The sequence below is a fragment of the Atractosteus spatula genome, chromosome 13, assembly GCF_055471065.1.
Source record: "Atractosteus spatula isolate fAtrSpa1 chromosome 13, fAtrSpa1.hap1, whole genome shotgun sequence".
In the NCBI taxonomy this organism is placed as follows: Eukaryota; Metazoa; Chordata; class Actinopteri; order Semionotiformes; family Lepisosteidae; genus Atractosteus; species Atractosteus spatula.
In genome coordinates this window covers 37147236-37160701 of record NC_142718.1, presented here as the reverse complement: position 1 = coordinate 37160701, position 13466 = coordinate 37147236, and the positions used below count along the sequence as shown (strand labels likewise).

Sequence of the window (13466 nt, the reverse complement as noted above, 5' to 3'; positions counted from 1 at the left end):
CATAAGTGTTCCTGAAATGTTTGGACTGAGTGCTGTATATGGGGCGGTGTGGTGGCTGGATCTGTGGCTTAGGATCTGCTCGGGTGGTTGCTGGTTCATATCCCGTGGCTGGCAGAGGAATCCTATTCCGTTGGGCGCCTGAGTAAGACCCTTAACTCCAACTGCTCCAGGGGGCCGTATATACTGTATGGCTGACCCTGCGCTCTGACCCCAAGCTTCTCTCTGTGTCTGTGTGTCTCATGGAGAGAAAGTTGGGGTATGTGAAAAGACAAATTCCTAATGCAAGAAATTGTATATGGTAAATAAAATGATATACCTGTCTAGTATACTATGTTACTTGTACAACACTTATTAGTAATTGACATGTTATAAATGACATGTACATGTTATTTTGAAGTGTTTCTGCTTTTAGGAGAAATTCTGTGTTTGAACTGTAGGTCAAAGCTTGTATGGATGAACCAGCTGGTTTGATCTCACATTGCAGAATGGGTTAAAAAGGAATTGGTGTTTGTTGTTGAGTCTCTGAGTTTAAAACCATTGGGACCTTAAACAACAACAAGTTCCACAACGCATAATGTACAGTATATGAAATCACATTTCTAAAGGAAAATGTTTTATATAGATTACATAGAAAGGACAAATAAATGAGATTCAATTGCAGACACTGAATGTTGCTTTAAAAAAAGTTTTATTCTTAGTCATCGGGACACTTTCAAATCATCCTTCACTAATGTGACTAATAGAAGTCCATGATGCGCCGGAAGGAGCCGATCTTGGGGCTCATGCCTCCCCAGTCGCTGAACCTCCTGTACTCTCCGGGCCTCATGAAGTACTGCCTGCCTCTGTAGTTGGGCTGCTCGTAGAAGAGCCAGTAGCCCTCCATCACATTGCAGGAGTGGATGTCATGGTAACGGAAGCGGTCGTAGACATTGGGACAGTCGTCCATGAACTCCATCATCTGGCCTCCGAAGCCTTCTCTCTCGTAGATCCTCATCCTGTAGGAGCCTTGGTACTGTGAACACAAAACATTCCATGACATGGACTGAACTGGGACTTGCCTTAGTAATTTCTCAAAATAACATTGCTTTACTAAATTCAGATTAGAATTGAATGTGATCAATGTGTTTGACTGCTTATAAAGAATGTTTACTGTTTAATTTAAACAATTGCTGGATCTCATGATTTAAAACAATTAAACAAAACTAGTCTGAACATAATTGATTCACAGTGTAAAAGCTAGTATTCCAACACATATGGTATGCTATATACAGTATATGCTTTCCTAAATCCTGTATTATTTTTTAAATAAATGTTGAGATGCTTGCTTAATACTTAATAAAGTAAATGTAACTTACAGGTGGGATCATCCTGCAGGACCTGATGGAGTCATTGTAGCCCATCCAGCGCTGGTAGTCGGGATACTCGCCCCTGCGCAGGAAGTACTGGTAGCCCATGTAGTTGGGGCGCTCGTACACCATCCAGCAGCCGCTCTCCACTCGGATGGAGTTGCAGCGGCTGAAGTAGGAGTGCAGGTCGGCGCAGTCGCTGCTGCACTCATAGGAGCGCCCCCCGAAGTTCCTGTCCTCGTAGAAGATGATCTGAAAAAGGGCAAAACAACAGTGTTAATCTTCTGTGCTTTTCCAACTACTGTAGGCCTCTGAAACTACGATCTGTAAACACAGAGGCTCTGTACCTTCCCCATGGTGATGGTTAGTGAGCAGATGCTGTCTGTGATCTACACTCCTGCTCCTATTTATACCCAGCAGAAGGGCACGTGAATGCTGTCCACTTCTGCTTGGTCAGCTGCACTATTGCATTGCTTTAACTATAACAGTCCTTCAATTGCTTTCTGTTCAGTGTGAAGTACTATTGTATAGCCTGCATACAAAGTCAGAATCCATGTACCTTTTGTGTCTTTATTTAACATTCTCATTTTCCATTGTGTTTCTAGTTCTATGATTACATCTTAGCGTCTGCAGCTTCAGGCAGCCTATCCATTTTAAAGCAGTTTGGAGAGGCTTTGTTACAGATTTTTTGTACACAAGCCTGGTGATCAGAAATGAACATTTTATTTATTATCCAATATTACACGACACTTTATAGATTGAGAGAAGCACAACTTTACAAAGAGAGCTTTCTTTGGTTAAAAAACTCTGATAACAATGCACAACTTAAGCAATTGAAAAAATCAATCCCTTAATACACTTACAAGATACAGACAATTGCTTTATGGATTTAAAAGCTACAGTATCTGAGCAGCATGATCGGGAACTTGAAGAGACAAGTCACAACCAAAGGTTTTGTTGAAACATGTTAAGAAGATTTGTGTCTTTAGAAGCAGAATATTACTTGTTGACTTCCTTGTTAAATGTTCTAAGCAACAATTGATAAGAATGTTACACATGAGACTCAGATTGAATGTATTTGACTCTCTGTGCTGCTTTATCCAAACTCCCTATAAATGACCTGTTGAACATGAACTGTGAAAAGGACTGAAGAGACAAGGGAGACACCTGGGAAGTGAGATAATAATATCATTTTTGTATTTTTGCAAAGTATGCAGTCTAGTGGCTTGAAGTCTGCTTGGCGCCCAAATACAGTATATAAATGTGCTGCCTGTCCTTGGTCAGTAAGATAAAGGGCATGTATGAGGTAAGCTAGCTGTGTGCCCAGAACATATGAAAGGAACTAACTTTTGTCTAGTCTGCAACTTAGATATGATTAATAACCATATAGGGATGTGTTGTTGTCTTATCATTTGTTCAGAATATGTCGTAGTAACTTGTTTGTTTTAAGGTATAAAAGACTAATTCTTGTACTGTTCGGGGAGTTCGGTGGTTGCAAGCCATTCTTCCAAATGCATATGAAGTAAAGAGACTTTTACTACACAGACACCTGGGCTTTGTCATTTGTATGACACAACAGGACTGAGGACACAAATGTACAATGTCTATTGGTATTTTTTATTAAATGAGTTTCTATGAGCTCCCACGCTCTAGAACATCACCTAACTTCATGTCTAGGGACAAGGATTTCACCCAGCAACATTCCCAAAGAGTCACTGAACAAGCACCTATGATCAAATTCGACAGTGAGATATTTCAATCAGATTACTCCAGCAATATAATTTGTGATATCAATGTTAATTTATATAGATAAAAAAGGTTCTGCCACTACATGAATTTGAAAAGATGTGGAGAACATGTTTTTCTTTCATAGTGGGAACAGCCGCTTGTTTTGGGCTTATATTCTGGAAAGAGAATGACTTGTGGTTTGTTTGTATGTCCTGTAATGTCATACCACTGTGTGTTATTAATGGAAAAGAAGGTTATTCAATGATGTCATGTAAGACCTGTTAATATAGTCTTCTGAGCCCATGATACTTACATTGTTTTACATTTTGTCCTTTTTTAAAATAGTTTTCTTCCTTTTATGCTCACAGTGTGGAAGCTGCAAAGCCTAGAATAATTCTTTTGGACTGTGAATCTGAAACGCTTCACAGTCTTTGGCTGTGGCATCACTGTAACACTGTTCTTTAATAATAAAGCTATTATTAAAACTTAGAACTGGTGATTTTTCTAATAAAAGCAGAAAGCTAAATCTGCAATGATTTAATGAATGGAGTGCCACTGGAACCTGTTTTACGACCTCATTTATGTCAATCATCTGGATTCTGGTGAATTTACAAATTATTTAGGCTCACAGATGATATCTAAAAAGGATGAGTGCCACAAACACTGTAGAAGCAGTAGAGGAAATTCTGAAATAAATTCAGCCCTCAACTTTGGGCAAACACCTGACAGAAGCCCACTCATGCACAGTAGATGCATGTAAAGTATAACTCACAGGATCTCAAAATTAATTTGCAGTACAGGGGCAGATAGAAGGAACAAGTATTTGTTGCCAAAGTATTGAGGTTTACATTGAGTTAATATGTGACACTTTGTTGAAACATTATTATAGATGGACTGTAGGGAACTACCAGTGGTCAAAACCTGCTGAAGTCAAACAGCCAGCACATCATGTGGAGAGATGACAAATGATTCAGCCACTCTGAACAGCTTTACTACAGCTGTTATCTGATCGAGATCCAGGATGAATTTTTCAATGTGAGAACTGCCAATCAAAATCTGACTCTGGGGGAAACAGAAGGCATTAGATGGTCAACAGCAAAGATGTGGATTTGTATTCATCAATTCCTGCCAGACATTACTGAACAGGACCAAGGTTAAGTTAAAGACATCTCTTCAGCATCGAGTGGACACATCAGAAGGAGAACTTTCTTCCACCACTGTGAGCACCAGAACTAAGGGACTTAACCTGGAAGTAGTCCAACACTGAGGTCCTTGAGAAACTGTGTGTTCAGTGCTCACATGCCAGTAAGCACACTGTAGATCAATTTCACACCTACCCTGTCCTTGTAAAATTACCAATATACTATAGAACCTGATGGCTACCGTACCGAATGAATGACCACAAGAGCCTAAAAATAGTCATGTAGTTTGTACAGCACCTTATTCTTACATTTTTAATTGACATCATAGATATGTTATTATGCTACAGAAGTGTTTTTGCTATATACAGTAGGAGAAATGGAACAAGTAAAGTTTATTCCATGCTGAAAAGAGAAGAAAAGAAACACAACGTTTCAGCTTTGAAGTGACACCTCAAGAACGCTCTACAGTTGAAACATTGTGCTTCTTGTCATCCTTCTTCAGCATGGAATAAACCTTCACTTGTTCCTTTGCAGCCTACGCATGCTAACGTAGCTATTTACTCGAACTATATAGGATAAATTCTGTGTTCAAACTGTAGGTCAAAGCTTGAGGGGATGAACCAACTGGTTTGATCTCACATTGCATAAAGAGTGAAAAAGGAACTGGTATTTCTTGCTGAGACTCCGAGATTGAAACCACTGTGACCTAAAATACCAAGTCCCACAATGCAAAACAGCACATTTAGAAAGGATTTTGTTTTGTATGGTTAATATAGAGAGGACAAATGAATGAGATTCAATTGCAGAAATTGAATGTTGCTTTAAAAAAGTTTTATTCTTAGTAATCAGGACACTTTGAAATCATCCTTCACAAGTGTTGACTAATGGAAGTCCATGAGGCGCCGGAAGGAGCCGATCCTGGGGCTCATGCCTCCCCAGTCGCTGAACCTCCTGTACTCTCCGGGCCTCATGAAGTACTGCCTGCCTCTGTAGTTGGGCTGCTCGTAGAACATCCAGTATCCCTCCATCACATTGCAGGAGTGGATGTCATGGTAACGGAAGCGGTCGTAGACATTGGGACAGTCGTCCATGAATTCCATCATCTGGCCTCCAAAGTCTTCTCTCTCGTAGATCCTCATCCTGTAGGAGCCTTGGTACTGTGAACACAAGACATTCCTTAATACAGACTGAACTGGAATATAACTTAGATTAAACACTGATTCATTTCAACAGCTCTGGCCTGAAGATTAATGATTCACCATTTGACTTTGCCAAAATCTATATTTTCAAGTTTTAAAAATATATCCTATATATTTTATAATTATTTATTATTATTATTTTATTATTATATTATTTAAATATATATCCCATATATTTAATTCCTATAAAAAAAACAAAACAACTTACATGAGGAATGAAACGGCAGGACCTGATGCAGTCGTTGTAGCCCATCCAGCGCTGGTAGTCGGGATACTCGCCCCTGCGCAGGAAGTACTGGTACCCCATGTAGTTGGGGCGCTCGTACACCATCCAGCAGCCGCTCTCCACTCGGATGGAGTTGCAGCGGCTGAAGTAGGAGTGCATGTCGGCGCAGTCGCTGCTGCACTCATAGGAGCGCCCCCCGAAGTTCCTGTCCTCGTAGAAGATGATCTGCAAAGGGACAAAACATCAGTGTTAATCTTCTGTGCTTTTCCAACTACTGTAGGCCTCTGAAACTACAATCTGTAAACACAGAGGCTCTGTACCTTCCCCATGGTGATGGTTAGTGAGCAGATGCTGTCTGTGATCTACAGTCCTGCTCCTATTTATACCCAGCAGAAGGGCACGTGAATACTGTCCACTTCTGCTTGGTCAGCTGCACTATTGCATTGCTTTAACTCAAACTGGCCTACAATTGCTTTCTGTTCAGTATGAATTACCATTGTGCAGAATGCATACATACTCAGAATCCATACATCACATACCTGCTGTCCTTATTTAACATTCTCACTTTCCATCGTGTTCTAGTTCTATGATTATATGCAGAATTTCTCTTACTGTTCAGTACAGTCCCCTTTCAGAAACACTGCAGGTTCTTGCAGCCTATCCATTTTAAAGCAGTTTGGAGAGGCTTTGCTACATATTTTGGTAAGCAAGTCTGGTGAACAGAAATGAACGTTTTATTTATTTTCCAACATTACACAACACTTTACGAAATGAGAGGAGTACTGCATTACAAAGAGAGTTTTCTTTGGATTCAAACTTCTGATAACAGTACACAATTGAAGCATTTAAAAAATCAGTCCATTAATACACTTGCACAAAACAGACAATTGCTTTATGGACTTGTGAGCCATCTGAGGAAGAGAGATGGAGTCTGACAATGGAACAACCAAGTCATAAACAAAGGTTTTGTTGAAACATTTTAAGAAGATTTGTGTCTATAAAAGGAGAAAACTGCATAATTGTTTGACTTCAATGGATTTAGATAAAGCCTAAAAATGAATTAACATGTCACATAACTGAGTTGGGTAAAAACTATTTGACTCTCTGTTCTGTAATTATACTCTGAGGTATACTGTGGAAGGAGAATTGACTTTTGACTTATTTGTATGTGATGTGCTCTAGTCATAGCACTGTGTTTTATCACTAGAAAAGAAGGTTTTTCAATTATGTCACGTGAGACCTGGTCATAGCATCTTCTGAGCCCTTGCAACATTGTTTTACATTCTGTCCTTTTTAGAATTGTTTTGCTCACTTTCTGCTCACAGTGTGAAAGCTGCAAAGCCCAGAAAAGATATTTTGGACTGTGAATCTGAAACTCTTCAGAGTCTTATAGCTGTCGAAACATTGTAACACTCTCTGCTAATGTGTGCTTAAAGCTAATATGAGTCTGTATTTGATTAAAGATTAAATTTAATTTCATTTACGGTATGACTGTAGGCATCTGTTGTAACAAACTCATAAGTTCTGGACCAAGAGATGAAGCTGAACAAGTGACTTTTATTGCATGCAAGGAACAATTCTTTCGGAACTGTTAAAGTTATAGGCATAGAGCTCCAGATTATATAGCAAAGTTAAGCTGTTTCTGACGCAAATTGTTACCATGGAAATGGAGGGAGGTCACTTGTGTTTGGACATTCTCAAGACCTTGAACACTTTGAATGGCTGGTCTTATCTTACCATAGTTAGGGAGTCTCTAGCTCACACTTGAAATCTCTTATTAGTTAACTCCCATCCCTGCCATAAGCCAAAAGTGCTGAAGCATGGAATGTTTTGCACCAAAAGAAGTCTTTGTGCAGAAAGAAACCAGTTAACCCCTTTTTTACATCTCATATCTTTCTTCGCATCCAAGGTAATGCACTTTTTAAAAATTAGAATTGGTCAATTTCTAAAAAAAAAGAATCAATGCATGAGGAGGAAGTTAAAACTGTGATGATTAAGCAAGTGGAGTGCCACAGGGACCTGTATTAGACTCTAATTTATATCAATGATCTAGATTCTGGTGCAGTTAGCAAAGAACTCAAGTTCACAGATGATCCCTAAAAACAACAAGAAATTAAATCACCTTAAAAGCAGCAGAGGAAATTCTGAATACAAAATTGACAACATAGAATTGTGTGCAATTACCTAGCAGAAGAACGTTAATGTAGACATGTGCAGACTTTAACACGCAGGTGATACAAATTATTTCACAGTAGCGGGACAGATAGAGGAAGCTCTGCTTATTGCTTAATTACTGAGGTTAACACTGAATTGATATGAGACGTTAAGCCTAATCACTAATACAGATGGACTGTAGGAAACCTCAGAAGGCAATACCTCCTGAAGCCAAACAACCAACTGATCACTGATCAATCAGCTTGAAGCATCTCAAATGAGACAGACACTCTGTGTAGCTTTGTTGCAAATTTAATCAACATCTTCAGCATCCAATATGAACTTGTGGTTTAGAAAACTCACTGTAGATCAGATTCTGTTGGAAACAGGCAGGAGAACATGAGCAGCAGTGAAGGATATGAATTTTAATTCTTTTTCTCCTGCTAGACTTTACTGACCAGGACCAAGGTTCAGTTAAAGACATTTCTTCGCTGTGGAATGGCCACATCAGGAGGAGAACTTTCTTCCACGACTGTAAGCACCAGAGCTGAGGCACATTATCTGGAATAAATTAACACTGAGGTCCCTGACACTGTATGTTCACTGCTCACTTGTAGTTAAGAACACTGTAGGTCAATTTCACACTTGTCCTGTCATTGTAAAATTACCAATATCCTGTGGAAGCTCTTGGCCATTTCTCTCATGACACATGAATGAAGCATGATGCTGAAACTGTTTCTGAGAATCACATACTGGGCGTTTTGTAGTCTAAACTGCCATTTGGAAAGCACCTACTGTACCTGTAACGCTGCGCATTGTAGAAAGAGTGAAGAACCCTATGTGGACTTGTAGAGCTGAGTGAGGAGAGATTTTGAGTTATCCAAAACATTAAGCAGAGATGTAGTCAGGGGCAAATTCTGGGTTCGATACCAAAGAGAATTCAGGAGGAGAAGGCACACAACTCCGAATCGCTAGACGAGATCGAGGTCAAAAGGTAAGATCCTGTTTCAAGTATCTAAAAATGCAAGAGCAAGTTAATAATGCGAAACAAGGAGTTCTGAAGAAGCTAATAATACCAAGCAGCGTTCAGTGAAACGGAGAAGACTTAAGTTTGGAAGTGGGGGATGTTTTAACAAGTGAGGCGCTCTGATTGGATGAACGGAAAGATCAGTTGTGTTTGCAGAGATTACCTCCAGTTGGTGCTTGATTGGGATGAGACTGTTTGTGAGGAGGATTCTGATTAGCAACGGACGTGACACTGACATTAACTGTCATCATACCAATGTGTCGTTTTGCTACACAAGTGTTTCTAAAGTATTGGAGAAAACTCTATATTTAAAATGTATCTTAAGCTTCATGTAAATGGAGCAACTGGCTTGATCTCACTCTGCAGAAAGAGTGAGAAAGGAAATTGTGCTTGTTGCTGAGTCTCTGAATTTTAATCTCTTGTGAGATAAAAAACAATAAGTAACACATTGCCTAATGTATAATCCATTCAATTTTAAAGGAAATCGTTTAAAGAGAAGAAACAAATGAGCTTAAATTGCAGAGATCGTTTTTTAACAAAAGATTTTATTCTTAATTATCAGGACACTTTGAAATCATCCTTCACAAGTGTTGACTAGTGGAAGTCCATGATGCGCCGGAAGGAGCCGATCCTGGGGCTCATGCCTCCCCAGTCGCTGAACCTCCTGTACTCTCCGGGCCTCATGAAGTACTGCCTGCCTCTGTAGTTGGGCTGCTCGTAGAAGAGCCAGTAGCCCTCCATCACATTGCAGGAGTGGATGTCATGGTAACGGAAGCGGTCGTAGACATTGGGACAGTCGTCCATGAACTCCATCATCTGGCCTCCGAAACTTTCTCTCTCGTAGATCCTCATCCTGTAGGAGCCTTGGTACTGTGAACACAAGACATTCCTTAACACGGACTACCTTGGGTCTTGACTTTGTAAGTTCTCAAAATCACATTGCTTTACTAAGTGTAGACTATACTTCAAATGGATCAATATCATTTATAAGCTTTGAAACAAACAGTCTGGAGATAACCTTCATAAAATTGTTCATAAACTTGCTGACAGGCTTCTTTGTCTGTCAGAGCAATTTATCTTCAGTATTAGACAACATTATGTTGTGATTCTAGACACGCAAAGTTGAATGCTCTTGGTTATATGGTCTTATTTGAAGTATATAGATTACATGTATGCTCACAAACATTATTATTAAAAAATATTTTTTAAAAATTTCCAGACATAATGGTTTAATGGTTGTAAATTTCCACAGTAACTTACAGGTGGGATCATCCTGCAGGACCTGATGGAGTCGTTGTAGCCCATCCAGCGCTGGTAGTCGGGATACTCGCCCCTGCGCAGGAAGTACTGGTAGCCCATGTAGTTGGGGCGCTCGTACACCATCCAGCAGCCGCTCTCCACTCGGATGGAGTTGCAGCGGCTGAAGTAGGAGTGCATGTCAGCGCAGTCGCTGCTGCACTCATAGGAGCGCCCCCCGAAGTTCCTGTCCTCGTAGAAGATGATCTGCAAAGGGACAAAACATCAGTGTTAATCTTCTGTGCTTTTCCAACTACTGTAGGCCTCTGAAACTACAATCTGTAAACACAGAGGTACTATACCTTCCTCATGGTGATGGTTGGTAAGCAGATGCTGTCTGTGATCTACACTCCTGCTCCTATTTATACCCAGCAGAAGGGCACGTGAATACTGTCCACTTCTGCTTGGTCAGCTGCACTATTGCATTGCTTTAACTCAAACTGGCCTACAATTGCTTTCTGTTCAGTATGAATTACCATTGTGCAGAATGCATACATACTCAGAATCCATACATCACATACCTGCTGTCCTTATTTAACATTCTCACTTTCCATCGTGTTCTAGTTCTATGATTATATGCAGAATTTCTCTTACTGTTCAGTACAGTCCCCTTTCAGAAACACTGCAGGTTCTTGCAGCCTATCCATTTTAAAGCAGTTTGGAGAGGCTTTGCTACATATTTTGGTAAGCAAGCCTAGTGATCAGAAATGAACACAACAATTTCTTGAATAAGAGGAGCACTGCATTACAAAGAGAGTTTTCTTTGGATTTAAACTTCTGATAACAGTACACAATTGAAGCATTTAAAAAATCAGTCCATTAATACACTTGCACAAAACAGACAATTGCTTTATGGACTTGTGAGCCATCTGATGAAGAGAGATGGAGTCTGACAGTGGAACAGCCAAGTCATAAACAAAGGTTTTGTTGAAACATGTTAAAAAGATTTGTGTCTATAAAAGGAGAAAATTGCATAATTGTTTGACTTCAATGTTGAATGGATTTAGATAAAGCCTAAAAATGAATTAACATGTCACATAACTGAGTTGGGTAAAAACTATTTGACTCTCTGTTCTGTAATTATACTCTGAGGTATACTGTGGAAGGAGAATTGACTTTTGACTTATTTGTATGTGATGTGTTCTAGTCATAGCACTGTGTTTTATCACTAGAAAAGAAGGTTTTTCAATTATGTCACGTGAATCCTGGTCATAGCGTCTTCTGAGCCCTTGCAACATTGATTTACATTCTGTCCTTTTTTAGAATACTTTTGCTCACTTTCTGCTCACAGTGTGAAAGCTGCAAAGCCCAGAAAAGATATTTTGGACTGTGAATCTGAAACTCTTCAGAGTCTTTTAGCTGTCGAAACATTGTAACACTCTCTGCTAATGTGTGCTTAAAGCTAATATGAGTCTGTATGTGCTTAAAGATTCATTTTAATTTAATTTTCGGTATGACTGTAGGCATCTGTTGTAACAAACTCATAAATTCTGGACCCAGAGATGAAGCTGAACAACTGACTTTTATTGCATGCAAGGAACAATTCATTCGGAATTGTTAAAGTTATACTGTAGGCGTAGAGCTCCAGATTATATAGCAAAGTTAAGCCGTGTCTGACACAAATTGTCATCATGGTAATGGGGGGATGTCACTTGTGTTTGGACATTCTCAAGAGCTTGAACACTTTGAATGGCTGGTCTTATCTTGCCATAGTTAGGGAGTCTCTAGCAAACACTTGAAATCTCTTATTAGTTACAGTAACTCCCATCCCTGCCATAACCCAAAACTGCTGAAGCATGGAATGTTTTGCACCAAAAGAAGTCTTTGTGCAGAAAGAAACCAGTTAACCCCTTTTTTACATCTCATATCTTTCTTCACATCCAAGGTAGAGGAAGATCTGCTTGTTGCTGAATTACTGAGGTTAACACTGAATTGATATGAGACATTAAGCCCAATCACTAATACAGATGGACTGTAGGAAACTTCAGATGGCAATACCTCCTGAAGCCAAACAACCAACCGATCACTGATCAATCAGCTTGAAGCATCTCAAATGAGACAGACACTCTGTGTAGCTTTGTTGCAAATTTAATCAACATCTTCAGCATCCAATATGAACTTGTGGTTGAGAAAACTCACTGTATATCTGATTCTGTTGGAAACAGGCAGGAAAACATGGGCAGCAATGAAAGATATGAATTTTAATTGTTTTTCTCCTGCCAGAATTTACTGACCAGGACCAAGGTTCAGTTAAAGACATTTTTTCGCTGTGGAATGGCCACATCAGAAGGAGAACTTTCTTCCACGACTGTAAGCACCAGAGCTGAGGCACATTACCTGGAATAAATTAACACTGAGGTCCCTGAGACGATATGTTCACTGCTCACTTGTAGTTAAAAACACTGTAGGTCAATTTCAAACTTCTCCTGTCATTGTAAAATTACCAATATCCTGTGGAAGCTCTTGGCCATATCTCTCATGACACATGAATGTAGCATGATGCTGAAACTGTTTCTGAGAATCACAGACTGGGCGTTTTGTAGTCTAAACTGCCATTTGGAAAGCACCTACTGTACCTGTAACGCTGCGCATTGTAGAAAGAGTGAAGAACCCTATGTGGAGTTGTAGAGCTGAGTGAGGAGAGATTTTGAGTTATCCATAACATTAAGCGGAGATGTAGTCAGGGGCAAATTCTGGGTTCGATACCAAAGAGAATTCAGGAGGAGAAGGCAGACAACTCCGAATCGCTAGACGAGATTGAGGTCAAAAGGTAAGATCCGGTTTCAAGCTAACAAAACCAAGCAGCATTCAGTGAAACGGAGAAGACTTAAGTAAGTTTGGAAGTGGAGGGTGTTTAAACAAGTGAGGCACTCTGATTGGATGAAGGGATAGATCGGTTGTGTTTGCAGAGATTTCCTCCAGTTGGTGCTTGATGGGGATGAGACTGTTTGTGAGGAGGGTTCCTATTAGCAGCGGACGTGACACTAACATTAACTGGCATCATACCGATGTGTTATTTTGCTACAGAAGTGTTTCTAAAGTATTGGAGAAAATTCTATATTTGAAATGTATCTTAAGATTCATCCAAATGAAGCAACTGGCTTAATCTCACTCTACAGAAGGAGTGAAAAAGGAAATGGTGATTGTTGCTGAGTCTCTGAATTTTAATCTCTTGTGAGATAAAAAACAATTAGTAACTCATTGCCTAATGTATAATCCATTCAATTTTAAAGGAAATCATTTAAGGAGAACACATAAATAAACTTAAATTGCAGAGATGAATTTTTTAACAAAATTCTTTATTCTTAGTAATCAGGACACTTTGAAATCATCCTTCACAAGTGTTGA

At 39.5% G+C, this 13466-nt stretch overlaps 3 protein-coding genes across 4 annotated transcripts; all 3 read right to left on the bottom strand.

The window, feature by feature from the left end:
- Window positions 1-736: 736 nt before the first annotated feature.
- Window positions 737-1998, bottom strand: LOC148822339 (gamma-crystallin M2-like). Of its 2 annotated transcripts, none has more exons than XM_088930167.1 (3): window positions 1981-1998; window positions 1356-1598; window positions 737-1012 (listed from the first exon to the last, which is right to left on the bottom strand). In XM_088930167.1, exons 1-3 carry the CDS (start codon window positions 1996-1998, stop codon window positions 737-739), a joined length of 537 nt encoding a protein of 178 aa, XP_088786293.1. The 2 variants fall into 2 exon arrangements, with proteins under 2 accessions (XP_088786293.1, XP_088786294.1); XM_088930168.1 differs by lacking the exon at window positions 1981-1998 and adding an exon at window positions 1694-1717.
- Window positions 1999-5097: 3099 nt separating this feature from the next.
- On the bottom strand, window positions 5098-5985 carry LOC148822338 (gamma-crystallin M2-like). The gene is made up of 3 exons (XM_088930171.1): window positions 5962-5985; window positions 5624-5866; window positions 5098-5373 (listed from the first exon to the last, which is right to left on the bottom strand). Exons 1-3 carry the CDS (start codon window positions 5968-5970, stop codon window positions 5098-5100), a joined length of 528 nt encoding a protein of 175 aa, XP_088786297.1. The 5' UTR covers window positions 5971-5985.
- A 3431-nt stretch (window positions 5986-9416) lies between these two features.
- On the bottom strand, window positions 9417-10429 carry LOC148822337 (gamma-crystallin M2-like). The gene is made up of 3 exons (XM_088930170.1): window positions 10421-10429; window positions 10083-10325; window positions 9417-9692 (listed from the first exon to the last, which is right to left on the bottom strand). Exons 1-3 carry the CDS (start codon window positions 10427-10429, stop codon window positions 9417-9419), a joined length of 528 nt encoding a protein of 175 aa, XP_088786296.1.
- Window positions 10430-13466: the final 3037 nt, after the last annotated feature.

Excerpts from the sequence above, each read along its gene's own strand:
- LOC148822337 (XM_088930170.1), bottom strand. Across the intron at positions 9,693-10,082 it reads CCTGCAGGATGATCCCACCT|TACCAAGGCTCCTACAGGAT; the intron begins GTAAGTTACTGT and ends TTGTGTTCACAG.
- LOC148822339 (XM_088930167.1), bottom strand. Across the intron at positions 1,013-1,355 it reads CCTGCAGGATGATCCCACCT|TACCAAGGCTCCTACAGGAT; the intron begins GTAAGTTACATT and ends TTGTGTTCACAG.
- LOC148822338 (XM_088930171.1), bottom strand. Across the intron at positions 5,374-5,623 it reads CCTGCCGTTTCATTCCTCAT|TACCAAGGCTCCTACAGGAT; the intron begins GTAAGTTGTTTT and ends TTGTGTTCACAG.